This window comes from Vanessa atalanta, chromosome 1, assembly GCF_905147765.1.
Source record: "Vanessa atalanta chromosome 1, ilVanAtal1.2, whole genome shotgun sequence".
Classification (NCBI taxonomy): Eukaryota; Metazoa; Arthropoda; class Insecta; order Lepidoptera; family Nymphalidae; genus Vanessa; species Vanessa atalanta.
In genome coordinates, this window is record NC_061871.1 from 12,319,926 (window position 1) to 12,338,066 (window position 18,141).

The following is an 18,141-nucleotide window of genomic DNA, read 5'->3' on the forward strand; positions in this document are numbered from 1 at the left end:
TGGTTCATATGACGTTTTGTTTGCGTTAAAGAAAATTAATATTATGTTGGTGAGCTCCGTGGTCAATTTATTAATTCGTTTTATTTTTGTTATTTTTACAGACGAAGCTACCACATGGTTTGCTAGTATAAAACATTGTATAATGTGATCTTATCGCGACAGGTCCAACTCGATGACTCTGATACGACGACAATTCATTGATGTTAGTGTATTTGCAGTGGGCGGTCGTTTTTATTAATAATAAATAATGTGCACGATATACGACGTTACGCGTATTGGACTGTGAAACAATATTGCTTAACACTATTTCATCGGACGTTTTTTTATCATGCATAGTGTTATGAACGGTTAGAAATAGGTAAGGGATAATATTCATTTTATAAAAGTGCAATTATTTCGGTTATTATTCTGTTTTTTTTTTTTTTTTTTATTGTTTAAGAATGAATTTAAACATCTTACTAACAACTGAGTTTATCAAAATATATCTGACTAATATTATAAATTTGAAATATTGTATGTTTGAATGTATGTTACTCAATATGCTTAAATGATTTGACTCGTCATTAAATTTTGAAATTTCGATAAAGGCGATTATGCTCGTAAGGAAAAAGTGTATGTTTTTGTTCACTTTCGTGGGAGGGTAGCAACTATCTATGCATTACATAGTATATACAATAGCATATGTAATAAATTATACATTATATATAAAATTATACAATTTCTAAATTCAAACATGTTATTAAGTTAAAAAACTACTTACTAACGGTAATATTCCTACGACTATTACGAATTCTTTTAAAAAAATATATCAATTTAGATTATCTGATAAGCAATTTAAAAGGCATTCGGACATGTTTTTTTATCGGAATAATCTTTTTATACACAACACGTAACGGATTATTTTTTTCGGATTCATTTAATTCACTTGTTTCTTATAAGAAAAGAAAGTTAAAATTTTTTTTTCATGGAAATGTTTTTAAAAACGATGATGTCCTCTAGTCTAAATTGAGATACAACTTTACGTGGTTCCGTGAATGAAACGCTTCAACTCACCAACTTCATCACTACCCGCTGTTACAAAGACCTTTCTGAGGGTATACCCAAAAACTTTAATGTCATAAGCTGTCGTACCTGTAAGCTATTTAAGACCGATGAGGTATAACGAAAGACTTATTCATAAACTAAATGTGACATACATCAATTTTGACGACGTGAAAGTGTCTAATTAGTTCGACTTTGCCTGATCGCTATTAACCTTTTTATAAGTAATGTTACCTTCATTTGTTTCAACGACAGTTTTTATACTCAGATAAATACATCTCAGCGGAAAAATAGTTCTAATAACGTTTTAATATCTTCAAAATCATCAGTAGTGTTACGTTAAACCGGATTCAAATAGAAATCAAGAATTGAAAAAAACTAATTTTTATCACTGATATAAAGACGACGATGGCAAACGTTCGCCATTGAATCCTTGGCACTGTTATAAATATATTAATCTGTTGCTTGCACCAATAATACGTTACCATGGAAATAATATGTTTCGTACGCCTTTACTAATACCGAGTTACTTTCTGAAACATAATGCACAAATCTCAATCTACATCAAATTCCATTTGGTATGGAGTTCGGTTTGGTTTCTATTTAAGATAGAAACTACTTTTTTGACTAACTCCCACGAGGGAGTAAAGGACGTGTGACGGTTTGTATGCTATTGGTAAAGTTTTATAAATTGCGCGGCTAAATCCGGAGGTTCAACTAGTAATATTATAAATGTAAAAGTTCCGACACACATCATGCAATCTGCACCTCCTCGCAAAGGCGGTAACTAATAGAAAATATTACTGTATAGCAGAAGGTGGATATAGGATATATATCCATGGTCAGTTATGATAAATCTAAGTCGTACAAAAACTGATAGTGACTGATATAATGGCAAAATGGCACATCTGTTAATAAGAGTAGTATTTTGTTATTTTTAAAATGCATTTAATTAAGTTCACGTGCTGTGTTGCAACTGTTTTTAAACCAGTTAAATCCGTCGATCGAGATGATATTACGCTCAATATTTTGGTACTGGTGACAAGATAACGGATGGAATAAAGGCTTAATACATAAAACCCAGACCCAGATACCACTCACTCATCGATATTAAAATATCGGATGACTGAGTAATATACAGTGGTATACCGAATATTGCTGTTTGGCAATAGACAGCCAGTTTAGCGCCAGAGTTGGCGGTAACTACAGACGCAAGTGTCATAACATCTTATACCATGTTCATTTTTCTGTATGCTATTTTTGTTAGGATGAGTTATAGCAATAACCGCAAAAAAATATAAATTCTTATTCTTGATATTGATTTTCAACCACAGAAATCAATGCGGATGAAACATTAGAAAAAAAAATTAACAATTTTAAAATCATGATCAATCGTCAATTAATATTAAATAGTTTGATAGTAATAAAATTAGTTAGATTAAAAAAAATAAAATTTTAAAGATTTCGTCAATACTTTTGATGTGCATGATATTAATATTTTGAGCCTATTCGGGCAAAAGCTTAAGGTTATAATGCCACAGAGCAGCCTTTTTACAAAATATGAAAGCAAGCTTACATTTGCACCGGATTAACCTACATTGATTAATGGCTGATTACATTTTTTACAATCCGTTTATAAAAAAAAAATATTAATCTCAATGTGAAAAAAAATATCTACGTCATAAAATTTTCGTTTCCGATTTTAAAATTTCCAACATTATTCAAATACTGATAATCTTTTGTTTCACGGCAGAAAGAATAACTAGTACTTCTTGTTACTTGACCTCGTGTTTCGTCATTGTATCGTCATAAAATTGACATAATGTTGAGAAACTGTTGTTAGTCATTTCGTCATATGATAAGAAGCCTGATTAAATCATTTATAAGTATTACATGACAATTGCTTTGTTTAAATTCAATAAAGATTTATAATAAGAATTTATAGTTAGTTGTTACCGACAAATTCGTTCGACGTAAATAAATGAATATACATTTATTTGTATAAATAAATTTGTACCAAGATGTGATCAGATTAAAATTAGTTCAGTCATTCAAATATGAATGAATGATGTACGATGAGTGAACAACACTTTTTTTAAATGATAATTAACATTACCAGTTTGTTCTATCTGTGACTTCATTTAGACAAATTTAGTTCAAAGTTTACTATATTTATTGTTCGTGTAACATAATTTATTATACACATTATATTTCTGATTTATGTACTAAAAAATTTTTGACATTCTGCAACTCTATACGTAGACTGCATTGTTAATAACACAGTATTATAGTTTTAAAATATATTTAATACCTAGAATCGATACTAATATTATAAATGGGAAAGTAACTCTGTGTTACCTATTAACAATTAAAACGCTGAACTGATTTAGATGAAATTTGGTATGGAGTTTGAGCACTAGGGAAGGTCAATTCACTAATTCACCGCTTGAAGAGGTAAATGATTGAATGAATGAGTGTGTTATAGGTAAAGTTTTATAAATTAGGCGCGAGTAAAGCTGCAGGATCAGCTAGTTATTTATAAATGAATCCTACTGTTCTTTTGCAATGTTCCACAGTGAGTCAATGTCAGTGTATATTGGGTGGGTTTAAGGGTAACACCGCGTTATAGTATGACAAATGCAATGAGGGGATTTACTTCTCATGAATAAACCAAAATAATTACACGAAATATAAAAATTAATGTGATCATTTATGAAATATTAATAATCAATTTCTGTAGTATAATAGTTTTAATTGAAAATTATTTATTATATATTTGTCTAAGGACAATAAGGAAAACTTGTATGAATATTCAAAAATTTAAATTGTGCTGCGGTCTAGTAATAAAAACATGCAGACACATTGAAATAACAAAGATAATCTATACATATAATTATAAATATGAAAGTAACTATACTCTGTTTGCTAACTATACTATGCACTGAATCGAGTTTGATGTAGATTGGTCTGGAGCAAGTTAGAACTCCAAGGAAGGACATATAGTAATAGTAAGGCTACTTTTTTATGCTTAAAGCCTACCAGTAGTATTTTAATATCGACGATTCAAAAAGGCTTAATTGTGAAGTTTACTTGAATAAAATTGATTTGATTTGATTTGGCCAACTCCTATAACCTTTATGATAATTATAATAATTTTGTTGTAATTAATAATAAGGAAAATACAAATTAAATAGATTTTTTAAGAACATTCGAAATTATATCAATAATTTGATTGTGTCGCGTTTTAGCATATGAACATTTTCTAAATTAATTTCTGCCAGTAGGATGCTGTAAACGCAACAGGTAGCTTATCAGATAATGTGCAACCATACCTAATGTTTTGAACGTTTGTATTCTGGTGTTTTGATTTCGTGTCAATGAGTCGTTGAAATAACATCCAGTTTCCTCAATTGGTACATTGACGATGTAAGGGGTGATTAGTATTTGTTATAGTACTGTTACTGTACATCGCTCAAAGACATTGGTGTCTTTGAGCGATGGTGACTACTTCTTCTCGTATAGGAAAAACAAGTAGATTTTTAACAGATATACTAATTCAATGATCATACATGATACCATCCTTAAAATGTACTTTAACTTACTAGGTATATTCATAAATTTAAATCTCATGTCAAAAAATCATTGGTAAATAATTCTCAGTACGAAATTATATTAATGTTAAAAATCGTAGACTTGTTATTTGTTTATTTGTAGGCAGTATATATTATTTCAATTTTATTGTACTTTATTAGGAGTAAAAATAAGGTTTTTGTCGTAGAATCTACTTTCCGAACCGATGGTAACTTTACAATTAATTAAATACTGTATAAGTATATTTTGATTTAGAAAATTTTAAAATTCTCATTAAAAACTAAGATTGTTCCTAAAAAATACGGTTACACTGTATGTTTATCTTTTTTGGTCATGAGTCATCATTCGACGTCATTATTTAGGGCATTACCCTTTATAGTATTCATATGTATATTTAATAAAGTCGTAAGTGACTTTGTAATGAATAACAACGAGATAAATTATTTGATTTAATTATATCATTGCATAATACGTAATGACTTTTGATCGTATGAGTAATTAAATGTAAAGGAATCGAGAAGATAATATAATATATAATATAATAATTAATGATAGAGTTTGTCAACAACTGATTAAGGATATTATATATGCGAACTGATGAACATATTCTTTTTTTATTAAGATAAGATTTATTATTAAAAAAAAAATAGTTACCATACAAATCATGACCGCGTGATATTGTGACATTTTCTCGTTGAATCGCAAATCTAATTCACTGGACAATAAACGAATCAGCCTGAACAAGATGAGCGTTATGCTTTTAAAAAGATTTTGCACTTAAAAGTGATTCAACTAAAAATGGAAATAAGACATAATTTCGCGGTTCATTTTATTTATATATTATAATAGTAGTATATTCAGCCTCGTCAGATAGTTCCTAACCTAACTTTCCTATGCATAATGCACTGCGACTCGCGCGCCTTTTGCCCCTTGATACTATACGAAACTCTCTTTTGTAGTATAGTTTGATAGGCGGCCAAATAGGCTATCTGATGGTAGGTGGTCACCATCATCCGTAGACATTGAATATTGAGAAACATTAACCATTCCATCTGAAACCAATGCCATCAAGCTAAGATGCGTCCCTTATCCTTGTCTTTGTCCCTGTTTTTATCCTATAACTGGAACATAACTAAATTATACTTAAGAGTTGTTCTTAACGTTAGAATATCTGATGAATGGATGGATATCTATCCAGACGGGCTTGCACAACCCTTCAACCAAGGTAAAATGTATTTTAAAAGTTTATAATTATAATTAGTGTAAACTAATTACTATGTAATTATGTAGCCGAAACTCTATCAACTCCTTTAGAAAATATTACCCAATTATATATTTAAATAAAATAATGTACATTGAGAAAAATTATGTAAAAAAATCGGTTCCGTAATCAAACAATAAAATATATCTCACTTTATTCATTCATTGGAATGTTACAGAAAGATTAAACAATTCTTATCAACTTTAAAAATATATTTTTGTTACTAAGACCAGTGGCGCATAATCTTTAATTCTATTCTAAGCGATAATACGCATTTTCTATCAATTAAAATCAAGTATGGCTTGAACTGAGAGCGACGATTGATTCCCTGTGAATGCTTTCACAATAAAACTCTTATGCATTACCAGACAACATTCCTTTATGAGTCTATATGTTTTTAAATACAATAACTTAAATATAAATATATATTCTTGACAAACTCCGAAATTCCACGCACGTCACTTCGAATGGGTCACAATTAATCCATTGCTTCAAAATGAACTTCTATGTAGGCTTAAAAATTTACAAAAATAAAATCTGTCTTCTATGTAACTTTAATGCAACAAATTTTAGGTCGATTTAATTTACTACTAAATATTTTACGTGTGGTGTAATTTTATTCATTATAAGATGACTATCTTTTACTAGCCGTGTACCTGATGGGATATCCCAAACATTATTCAGAAACCCACTCATAAGCTACTGCTTAAACACATGGGAATCACTCATAATTCTGACTTTACAAATGATGAACCTCCATACAGACTTTCATCCTAAGTTTTAACATGATAGGTGATGAATTTAATTTAATACATAGTATGTCATTTTAAAATGATAATAAGTAACATCCTGTTGATAACCCATTTCTTGGCAAAGGCAAATCTCTTCTCTCCTTTGAGTAGAAGGTTTGAATAGGTCATTAAACTTTACATCAACAAGTGACGCGTGCAGTCCTTCGCCTCATCACCGTTTTAAAATAAAATGCTGAAACCAACTTCAAGTGTAGTTAAATGTTATTGTTTGAATATTTTTATTAATATGTTAAAAGAGGTTGATAGAATATAATCTAACCAGCAAGATATTGATAAACGAAGTGTAACTGATAACAGTTGTGTTATTAAAAACATGTTTTTACTATATTTACGTTATTGACATCCTTAAGCGACCTTTGTACATTTGTATCTTAAAAAAAAATGTTTATACATTTTTATCAAATGTTTGTTTGCTTAAACTCAAGTTGTAATAATTTCTTACAGTCCAAATATCGCGTACGTTACAATCAATGGTAATAGTAACGTTTAGAACGCATGCATTTTTAGCGGTGATTGCGAGTTCGAAACCGGGCAAATACCGCTGAATTTACATGTACTAAGTTGTTATTATAATTCATCTCGAGCTTAGCTGTAAAGGAAAACGTTGTAAAGAAATCTGCATGTGTCTTATTTTAATGAAATTTTGCCACATGTGTAAGACTTCAAATGTCAATCGAATGAAGTCAGAATAACATTGTTAATTAACTTTTACTGAAATAATTCTATTCGAATTCGAACCTGAAGCATCCGGATCTAGAGCCTTTTATACTAGCCACTACATCAAAGAAATATCTGTGTAAGTGTCTAACAATGTAGTAAGCATTGTTGAGCTCGCCAGTCTATAATTGGACATTTTCTGTCCGATTCAATGACATAACAATAACTCAATATTTTCGTTACTTTAATAATAATGGAATAAGACTGTACCTCTAATATTTAATAACAAATAAACATAAACTTTAAAACCATTGGAAAATTAAATTAAAAAAAAAATACAAATTTAACTTTTCAATAGTTGTAAATCAGCATTACATACTGTAAAATCAGCAAAATCAGCATTACATCAGTGGTGGAAAACTACGTATATTTTAAATATATGTATTCCATATCTGTCCTTTTTGTTGATGTAGTTAGCTGTAAGAAAGGGCGCTGGTTCAAACTCAAGATCAGCTCATTAAAAGTTATAAGGTTTTTCTGATGATATAATCTCAGTATCAGCCTGAAGTCTGAAAATTAGACCTCACACTCTCGTGCTCAAGAAAGCAAATAAAGCCGTAGGTATTGCGCCTGAACTCTTTCCGACCACATCAGATTAGCCATCCTCTTATGTTATGAGGCAAAAGAAATAGTGTGAACTTTTACTGTGAAATAAACCTTATATTTTCTATAAGTTCCTTTAACATACAATTTAATTTTATTAGCAGTCGTAGTTATGATTGCTACCACTAATCTTTACATTAATCGTTAAAATTTAATCGAGACTCTATTTAATAATAACCCCGAGTCCTTCTATCGAATGTCAAATATGTGTTAAATTGAAATTCGCTAAGCAACTACTAAATTAAACTAAATGATTACACTTCATAATAATACAATAAACAACAAATACAATTTGCGGCTCACAACGTGAAAATTTGCGTTCCGGATGACGATGAAGTATCACGTTTCTAATTATTGAATTCATTATAAGCGTGTATACAATTAATAGTAACGCGACTCGTGAATTTTCCAAGGTTTGTTATTCAAATGAAACACGTTTAACACTGGGAGCTAATGTTTCATATTTTGATAAAACTTATCTGATTCTTACTTAAATGTCAAAGCGTCATTTACATCTGTAACGCTTAGTAAAACTGTCAAAGATTTTTTTTTTTAAAATCTATTTATTTGGAACGTTTTAGGGATAGCACCGAATTGGACAAATTCGTATGCCGGACGGTGAACGATATGACGCTCAGTTATGCTGTTATGCCCTTTCAACCTCGTGGTCGTGTCGAGTATGTAATAATGTCATTAATTTTAGTCCATATGTATTTAAATTCATGCACCGATTAATTTAAATTTTAATTTTTTTCCGGTCTCATTTCTTTTCATGATTGTACATCTCATCTTATTGCATTCAGTCTTGAGTCGATCTTCATTCATTCTAAACAAATAATTATTTTTATCTGTACACGTTTTATTGAATCCGTTATCCGTTCATTCTAAATAATGTAGATTTTAATCACATTTGTAGACGAGATGACCCCAAGCTTAGTTCACTCGTATCATTCTTTCTCATACACATTGTGTTATTATTTTACATACTGTAATACAGCAGTTAAAATAATTTGGACTTGGATTTAATAAAATTTTGAAATGACTGACGTAAATCCAACGCACAGCATAAGCCGGTCTAAGGCTATGGAACTAAGGAAATGTTTTTCAAAATACATCTCCTAATTGGGGAATGTAAGGTATGTTTGGAAATTTGGTTATATATTAAGTTTGTATGGAAAGTCGTGACTTTTAAAATTATTTTTATAAGTAAGTTAAATTGGGGATGAAAGTTTGTGTAAATGAATCGTAATTTTACAAAATAGATTCGAATTAATATAGATAAGTAATATATTTATTATAAATTTGGACCGTGGATTCTACCGAGAAGAGCTGGAAAGAAACTCAGTAGTTACTCTATTCTGACTGTGAATTACATAGTTATGTGTATTATATTAACACTATTGGCAACAGGATTGTCTAATTCGTATGGAAATAAATGAGCACTTGTGAAGTTTTAAATAATTCTTCTTTTTTATGATATAGTTGGATGGATTGGTGACTACTAACCATTAGATGGTCATGGTAAGTGGTCATCACTGAAAAATCAATTTATAATTTCCAACATCGGCAATGCGCCACCAACGCCTTAAACCCCTTAGGGTAGAATATCCAGAAACGCCTAAATTAGTATATTCCTTTTTAATCATTATCCCAAACATATAATTCCATGTTTCTAACTTAAACCATCCATACAAACTTTCAACCCTTAATTCATACCCTTAGAAGTAGAATATCTAGAAACTTTTATATAAGTATCTCATTTTTATTCAGTATACCAAAATAAAGTTCCATGTTTCTTCAATTCCAATTTAAAAATAACGGACTTCTATACAATCTTTCAACCCCTATTTACCCCTAAGGGGTAGAATTTCCAAAATTCCTTCCTTAGTGGGTGTAAACTCAATAAAACAATCCTACTCACCAAATTTCATGGCCCTGACTTTAATAGTTTACGCTCGGCGATGATGAATCAGTCAGTCAGGACATGCTATTTTATAAATATAGATAGATATATTGTAGTAATATTCTATATGATTTCTAATCTCGGCTTGCATTTATTAGATCTACGTTGCGATACTACACACAATTCGATAAAATTGTAGTTATATAACCATCAATAAATAGCATATCACTTCCACGAAAGATAGGAGTGGTATTAGTTAGATGCGAAAAGAGCATAATATGTATACTCGTTAAAGCTACACATTCAAACGAATTGTTAATTTCATTTAATACTTCCTGTATCTCTCGATTTCAAAGTTAGTCATTTTGGGTAACGATTATGGCTATTACTAATCCTTAGAATCATAGTTACATATATTTTAGGGCTTTGTGCAAACCCTTCTGGATTAGTACGCAATCATCTATCGCCAAACAGCAATGGTTGGTATTGTTGTATTCCGGCTTGAAGTGTGAGTGAGCTGGTGTAACATTCGCAAGGGTCTACTTCATTGTTTAGTGGCTAATTTATATAATCAGAAGCTATTCCGCGTTTGATGTTGGCAATGTTGACTCTTCCGTATTTTGAAAGCACGTAAATTTGCCGTTGATCCTGCGCTATGAGATAATGAGAATGCATGGGCAAAAATTCATTTGTTTGTGCGCAGACAATTGTTTTTTTTTTTAATTTTATGGTACCACGCACGCAGTAGCGCTGCAAGAAATTTTAACAATTCATTACATCGGTAATGCGTCACCAACCTTGGGAACAGATATGGTATGTCCCTTGTGCCTGTAATTACACTGAATCAATCACCCTTCAATTCGGTACACAACAATACTAAATATTTCTGCTAGGCGATAGAATATATGATGATTGGGTGGTACTTATGCAGACAGACTTGCGCAAAGTAAATTCCATATATGATCTTTGCAGTTGGATAATCTCTGATGAGAACAGCTACCGTGGCCATTATAGGTTGCGAGGACATCTAATCATTGTTCTTAAAAGAAAAATATGCGGTCCTAATGTTTTATTTTCAAACATTGACAAAACAATTACACCTAAACTTTTCGAGCCAAGGAAGTGTTAGTACTGCCAATTTCCAAACTCGAAGTTACTACTGAGAATTTATTTACAAAAAAGTTTTTATTTACCCGACTTGAGATTTACAGCCTTATTAAGCTACTAGACCAAGAAGGCACATTTTTGTGTATATTTTATCATATATAGCAATGTTGAAATTAAAAGTCATTGCAATATGAATTTAAAGTTATATGTCTATGTATATAGTAAAACGAACGAACTTCTTCTGTTAATATATTGATAATTTAGAACTTATATGATGAGAACCTTTTTTTCGTACTGACAAGATAGATTACAATAGTTTGAGTAAAATATATTATTGCTTAGTTTAACGCACTCTTTTTTTCATATCATTTTTAAATTTTAATTAAGGCTACCAAATCAATCAATGCATAAAACTTTCATTCAGCTTAAAATATAAACGAAATTGCAGCCATTCAAATTTATCACAAATATGTTAATAATAAAATAGGGATTAATTTTAACTTTAATTTGGTTTTTGTGGACAACCACCTATTGAAAAATACTTTGAGGTGGTCAGTGTCTGGTTAGTCTAGTGGCTGCAGATTCGAAAGTGACATCCTAGCTGATATCAGCCATGTGGCAAGGGAGATTAACCAACTTCAACAGGAAAATATTGTAGTGCATTTTTTAACGGGAGTCTTTATTTCTTCATCTTATAATCCGATGGAATAGAAATTCTGACATGACAAGAAAATGTTCGGATGCTGGACTTTTGAAATGGTTTTGGGTGCTTTCCGAGGGGTATGTAAACATTGCCAACTTCTAAACTTCGAATTGTGGCAGAAAAACCCAATAGCTGTTTAATGAGCTGACTCAGACTCATTTATAGATATAATTTGAAAAAAGAACAGCCAACAAATATTAGAGAAAAAGACGTGGGAGGGAAAAATATATGTTTTTTTTTTTTCTTTTAGGTTTTAATATAGGAATACAATTAAAAAGTTACAATAAATATAGAAAATTAGCTTATAATATCGAATATTTAAATAAGAAAAATGTCAAAGAGAAACTCTTTTGCGATGTTACCAAAGACTGAGAAGAGAATAAAATTGGTGCCGCCTGATGGTGGATGGGGATGGATGGTTTTAATTGGAACAGCTCTTTCGAATGTGAGTTTTTATTTTTATTCATTTTAATAAACTTCTTACGAAAATGTACTAAGATATAAATCATTAATTATTTGTTACATCGAGTCTTATTTTAAAAAAATCTATTGAACTATTTTACTGTACCTCATTATTTCTTGAACAATAAGTATGTACTTTGTTAGAATAAACTAGAGCTATTACAGAACAAGAAAGGATTTTACTACAACAGTTCAATAAGCCTTCTTTATTTCCAATAAATATACATATAAGATATTTTTAGAATTTATTTATGATTGTTATGCATATTTTGTTGTAACGTTTCAGATTTTCAATCAATCAATGCTGTCTCTGTTCAGTTTGTTGTACGGAGACGCATTAGAAGCGATGGGGCACAATACCCAGGGAGCGGCCATTGTTTTGAGTACTATGTTATTTGTCACAAATTTCGGAGGTCCGATAGCCGGAGCGGTCATCAAACTAACGACACCTAGATTCGTTGCAGTATCCGGTGCTGTTTTTTGTACAATAGGCATTTTGCTCAGTGGATTCTCGACAAATATTTGGCATTTGGTCTTAACCTACGGCGTTTTCCTTGGTACGTTCAGTTTTTTACAAACTATTTTATTATATTTTGGAATGGTTTTTAACGTTCTTAATCACCAAATGGACAGGCACTGTAACTGATAATTACAACATAAGAAATGATATCAACCAAGGGAACTAAGATTTATCCCATTATGACGGTTATTACACTGGCTCATTTACTGTCAAAACACAACAATATAAAAGAATACATATTGAGTTATAGTACCTACCCAGAAGGGAGAGTAAAACCCTAAGACGCTGCTAAAAATACGCCTATAATATTTATTTATTTTTCAGGATTGGGCCTAGGATTCATTCAAAACGCCTCATTCGTAGCCATCAATAGCTACTTCAAAGTACGGAAGAGCCTTGCTGTTGGACTTGCTATGGCTGGGACAGGTGTGGGCCAGACACTTATGCCTCATGTTGTCCGATATTTTTTGGAGCATTTCGGCTTTAAGGGCGCTTGTTTGTTGCTGGCGTCTCTTAGCTTACACGGGGTGATTATTGAATATTCAATTTATTATTACATTAACAAATAAATTAATAAAAATAAATATAAATGAAAAATATTTTTAGATATGCGGAACCATGTTAATTCAGCCAGTTGAATGGCATATGAAGAAAGTTGAAGAGGAGGTAGTAGTTGATGAAAAAATGCATCTACTAGAAGAAAGTAACAAAGATATGAATAAAAATAAAGAATATAATGGCAATGGTGACGTTAACCACAAAGGTCAAGCCACCACACTAGCTGTAGCTTCTGAGAATGGAGTTGATAAGAATATATCACAAAGTCCAAAAGAGACGAACCAAACCGCCGTATCAAAAGAAAAACTTAACGGTAAGATCTTAATCTAACCTTCATTAAGATAAGACATGTATATACTACTAACTACTAGCTTTAACTTTATCTGAATACGATTAAGGTTGTTTTCCAAGGTATCTGCTGTGCTGTGCCTATATTGTATCAATAATAAGTATTTTTATATATAGTAAGCTTTTAATATGATTATTATATTTGGTTACATAATGAGCCGAGATGGCCCAGTGGTTAGAACGCATGCATCTTAACCGATGATTTCGAGTTGAAATCCAGGCAAGCACCACTGAATTTTCATGTGCTTTATTTGTGTTTATAATTCATCTCGCGCTCGGTGGTGAAGGTAAACATCGTGAGGAAACCTGCATGTGTCTCATTTCAACGAAATTCTGCCACATGTTTATTCCACCAACCCGCATTGGAGCAGGGTGGTGGAATATGCTCCAACCTAACTTTCTCCTCAAAGGGAGAGGAGGCCTTATCCTAGCAGTGGGAATATTACATTAACAGTCTGTAAACATACATAATGATAAACGTTTTATCAAAAATAAGTAGTAAAAGTCCGACAATTTTTATTGAAATTTCACTATGTACGATTAATACATATGATATAGTTTTGGTTTCATTTGAATATATCTAGACCATAAATTATTTCTTTGTATCCGTTTTATTTCTAAAAATACGATAGAAAAACCTAAAATATAATATATGTAAGGAGCCAATCTTTTCTGAAACTACAAGCTATCCTATATTAATACTATATTAGTGTAACAACTAAAGGTAATATTAAGATTAGTCGACAAAGACTCAGTTACCTATTATTTCAGGAACCCAAGATATCCCAAAACCGAAGAAGACTTTGATGAGAAAAATTTATGAATTATTTGATATTTCTTTATTATCAAGCCCTCGGTTTCTAAATATCATTATCGGAACTGCTCTTACTGTTGTTTCCATTCAAAACTTCAGTATGTTATATCCATTTTTCTTGCAAGTAAGTTGAATTATTTATTTAAACAAATGGAAATCTTAAAACAAAGTACATGACGACCACGGTTCAGTCATGTATTTACTTTTACTGGAAACATAATTACAAAAAATACGCAAGGAAGAAACATGTAGTAAGATATGTACTGATATTTTTCTTTTATTTTAAATTTTACAGAAAGTTGCATCAATGGATAAACAGAAAACAGCTTACTGTATGTCAGCAGTTGCTTTCGCTGATATTATCGGAAGACTTACGTTACCAGCGTTGCAAGACAAATACAAAATCAAGGCGAGGATGATGCTAATTCTGACAAGCACGTGGTTAATCATAGTAAGACAAAGTGAGTAAACTGTGAGACAAAATATAAAAAAATCTTACCGTATTTTTAACAATGAGTCTTCTTAAATTTTAGTCCTTTGTAAATTTGTAAAATATTTCCGATAAACTGAAGAAGAACCTTTTATAATTTTAGTAATTTACATTTTTTCTTTTAAATAAAATTCAGGGGACTAACTAAGGTCTTTATAAGACCCTTTAATTTATAATAATAATTAAAACGTTTTCTTTTTCAGTATTGGCATATCAAACCGATTTATACGTAATTCTAACATTGTCTGCTTTATATGGTTTCGGAAGAAGTATGATTATTGTTGCAAGAAACATCGCTATATCCGAAAATTGTAGACTGGACCAAGTCCCTTCAGCTGTTGGATTGGGCATGTTAACAATGGGCATAATAGTACCCCCTGTGGGCTATTTCCTAGGCTGGATCAGGGATTACACTGGCAGCTATGCTCTTTGCATAACATCGCAAAATCTACTCCTGGTATTATTTTTAGTTATGTGGATACCTGATATGATAGTAATATATTTCAATGAAAGAAGAGAGAAGAGAAAAAGTGTGGAACAGACATTATCACAGTGATTTAGTGATAACGGATCATGTACCTACTCGTTAGTCCGCACAGGTTTGTCTGTGATATTTGTATATTTACAACGGCTGTGAGATTTCGAAAGTGTATGAACAATTTTACGTGTGTCACCAGTTTAGCATTTATAAGTATTTGAGACTGACCGTGGAAGTGTTATGTCGCGATATTCTATTTGTACACCTACTAATCGTTTGTTCGACAGTGCAATATGTAATCTCTAGTCTAATAAATTAATAAACCCCCCATTAATACTTTACTCAATAAATTATACATTTGTATGACATGATATTTATTTAAATATACATTTATTCCGGTTAACGAAGTGCTATGTGATAAAAATCACATTCTTATAAATTTATTAAGTAGTAAAATCTCATAAAAATAAAAGCAACGTATTACAGTTTATGAAAGTTTACCGAACGATCGGTTCAGAATTCTCATGTTTAATTCAGAAATGGACGCCCAAGAGTCGCAAGGATCGGGCGTCGCCGGCAGACGTCCGCCGACTAGCATACGGATGTAAGCACTCTATCTAAATATCCAATGAATTGATGATAAATTTTATGTTTAAATAATATTTGGATCACATAAACGATTATATATTTGAATTCAATAAATATTTAATTGTTTTTTTTTATTGATTTATATGTATATATGTTTAAATCTCAATGTTAAAATGTACTCATAATGATTAAAGATTTATTATTATGATTAAAATGTTAATTAGAAAAACATTGACAAAAAATATTAAAGGAGACATGCTTCCATCTTCATTATAAGTTAAATAATTTAATAAATTTGAATTGTGTTTAACAAGCCCGTAGTTAGTGAGCACGACCCGTAAATTTAAAGAGCCCTTTTCATGTATTCGAGACGACTAGCACATTATTCTCTGCGCAAAATGTTTATATATTTAGCTCTTTGTAGTCTAGAAAAATTGTGGACTGAGCCATTGTAAACAGATTTTTTACATTATTCACAAAGTAATTAGAACGGTCGTTAAATTCAAAGTATAGCAGTCAATTCATTAATATTTTTTTTTTCCTAATTTTGACAAAGTTTTTTTTAATTGACTGTTACTAATTTTAAATAGTTTCAAATATTTATTTGTAACATAAAGAAAATAAAATTATTAAACACAGTTTTATGTTTGTTTGTAATAACATTTACCAATTTATAATATATCTTCGGTATTCCGGTTTTTAATCGTGATAACGCTCATCAATTTCATGACGACGATCGATATATTGTAAAAAAATCAAGGAAAATAAATAAAATTATGATCACGGTTGAAATCCGCTTATAAAATAAATTACATGAGATAATATTTCCTTGTTTGAATTCAATGCGTCCCTTACCATCTGATTCAGTTGAAACTTAGTGCAAAGTATGCAAAATTTTTGCAATATATAAAATTTATATTGTACGTTTTAGTTTTAGTTTATTAGTATATATATATATATGTGTGTGTTTATAGCTAAATATTAATATTAAGATTTCAAATAAACACAACCGTCTTTATTAAATATATAAATTTAAGTCCGCTATAATAAAAAAATAACATCCAAATGATTGTAATAAATTTTATCTATATAAAGTGTTTATTTTATTTCATAGTTTAAATTTAATAAATTATTAAACATTAATAAAAATATGCAGTTAAGAAAAAAGTCTTTTAATTAACTAATTAAATTAAATTACTTGTTAAATTACTAATTAATTAATCAAATACTATGTCTGAAATCGTAAGCATATTAATTTATTATCCATATATTCATAGTAAATAAATATTTGGATAAGAAATATATAAGATTACGCAAGGGATTTCGGGTTACTCTTATGTTAAATCAAAATATATAATTAATCTCTATACTATGTATATAATACATTCCATATAAAATTACCAAGGGATTTAAGTTCTATCGTATGTAGGTCGCTATTTTTTTCTTATACGCTCATATTTTAAACATATTTTCAAAAATAGTTAAAAATATTGCATAGTTCACTATTTTGAATTTTATATATATTACAAGAAAATATTTTTGTTTTATTCAGTTACAAATTATTCCGTAGCAATGCAAAAATATTGTCATAAATTAGCTGAATCTTACAGCCAGTTTCTGAAATGATACTGAATTCTCATTGGTTACTGATTGCGTCATCGGTTTTGATCTATTGATCAATGACCATTCAGATTTTCGTCAGATTAGTTAATCTAACTTTCATCGGCGTTTCAGAAACAAGTGTAGTTTTATTATTATATTCGGTGTATATACAAACGTAACAGTTTTATTGTAAATATAGATACATATGTATCTCAATAACGCATCGTAAAGTAGAAATAAACTTAATGTTAAATATAAAACGATTGACTTTTTCGATCGATAAATTCTCAGTAGAATTACTAGACTCCGGATCTAGTAATTAAACACACAGCAGATCTTACACTGCCGTGCCTCGTAAAGTATGTAATGAAAAGCATGTTGATCCTGCTGCTGACCCCTTTCCACTCGTACTGAATTATGATAGTAAGGGAATAAACGTGTTTGGACACACACTTGAACACTATATGCTCTGCGCAATTGGCTGGTCTCTTTTTTGAAACGGGCGCCATGGCCGAAATCAGAAGACAATAAAACATTACGGCT

At 30.5% G+C, this 18,141-nt stretch overlaps 1 protein-coding gene across 1 annotated transcript; it reads left to right on the forward strand.

The window, feature by feature from the left end:
- The first annotated feature begins 217 nt into the window (after window positions 1-217).
- Window positions 218-16,155, forward strand: LOC125077558 (monocarboxylate transporter 12-B-like). Its single transcript, XM_047689500.1, has 8 exons — window positions 218-358; window positions 11,989-12,183; window positions 12,487-12,757; window positions 13,045-13,247; window positions 13,327-13,591; window positions 14,398-14,564; window positions 14,736-14,901; window positions 15,134-16,155. The coding sequence occupies exons 2-8, from the start codon at window positions 12,070-12,072 to the stop codon at window positions 15,484-15,486; spliced, it is 1,539 nt and encodes a 512-aa protein (XP_047545456.1). The 5' UTR covers window positions 218-358; window positions 11,989-12,069; the 3' UTR covers window positions 15,487-16,155.
- Window positions 16,156-18,141: the final 1,986 nt, after the last annotated feature.

Bases quoted from the DNA above. Each gene is read 5' to 3' on its own strand.
- LOC125077558 (XM_047689500.1), top strand. From the start codon at position 12,070: ATGTCAAAGAGAAACTCTTTTGCGATGTTACCAAAGACTGAGAAGAGA. The intron at 13,592-14,397 runs GTAAGATCTTAA...CTATTATTTCAG, and splicing joins ATCAAAAGAAAAACTTAACG to GAACCCAAGATATCCCAAAA. The intron at 14,902-15,133 runs GTGAGTAAACTG...TTTCTTTTTCAG, and splicing joins GTTAATCATAGTAAGACAAA to TATTGGCATATCAAACCGAT.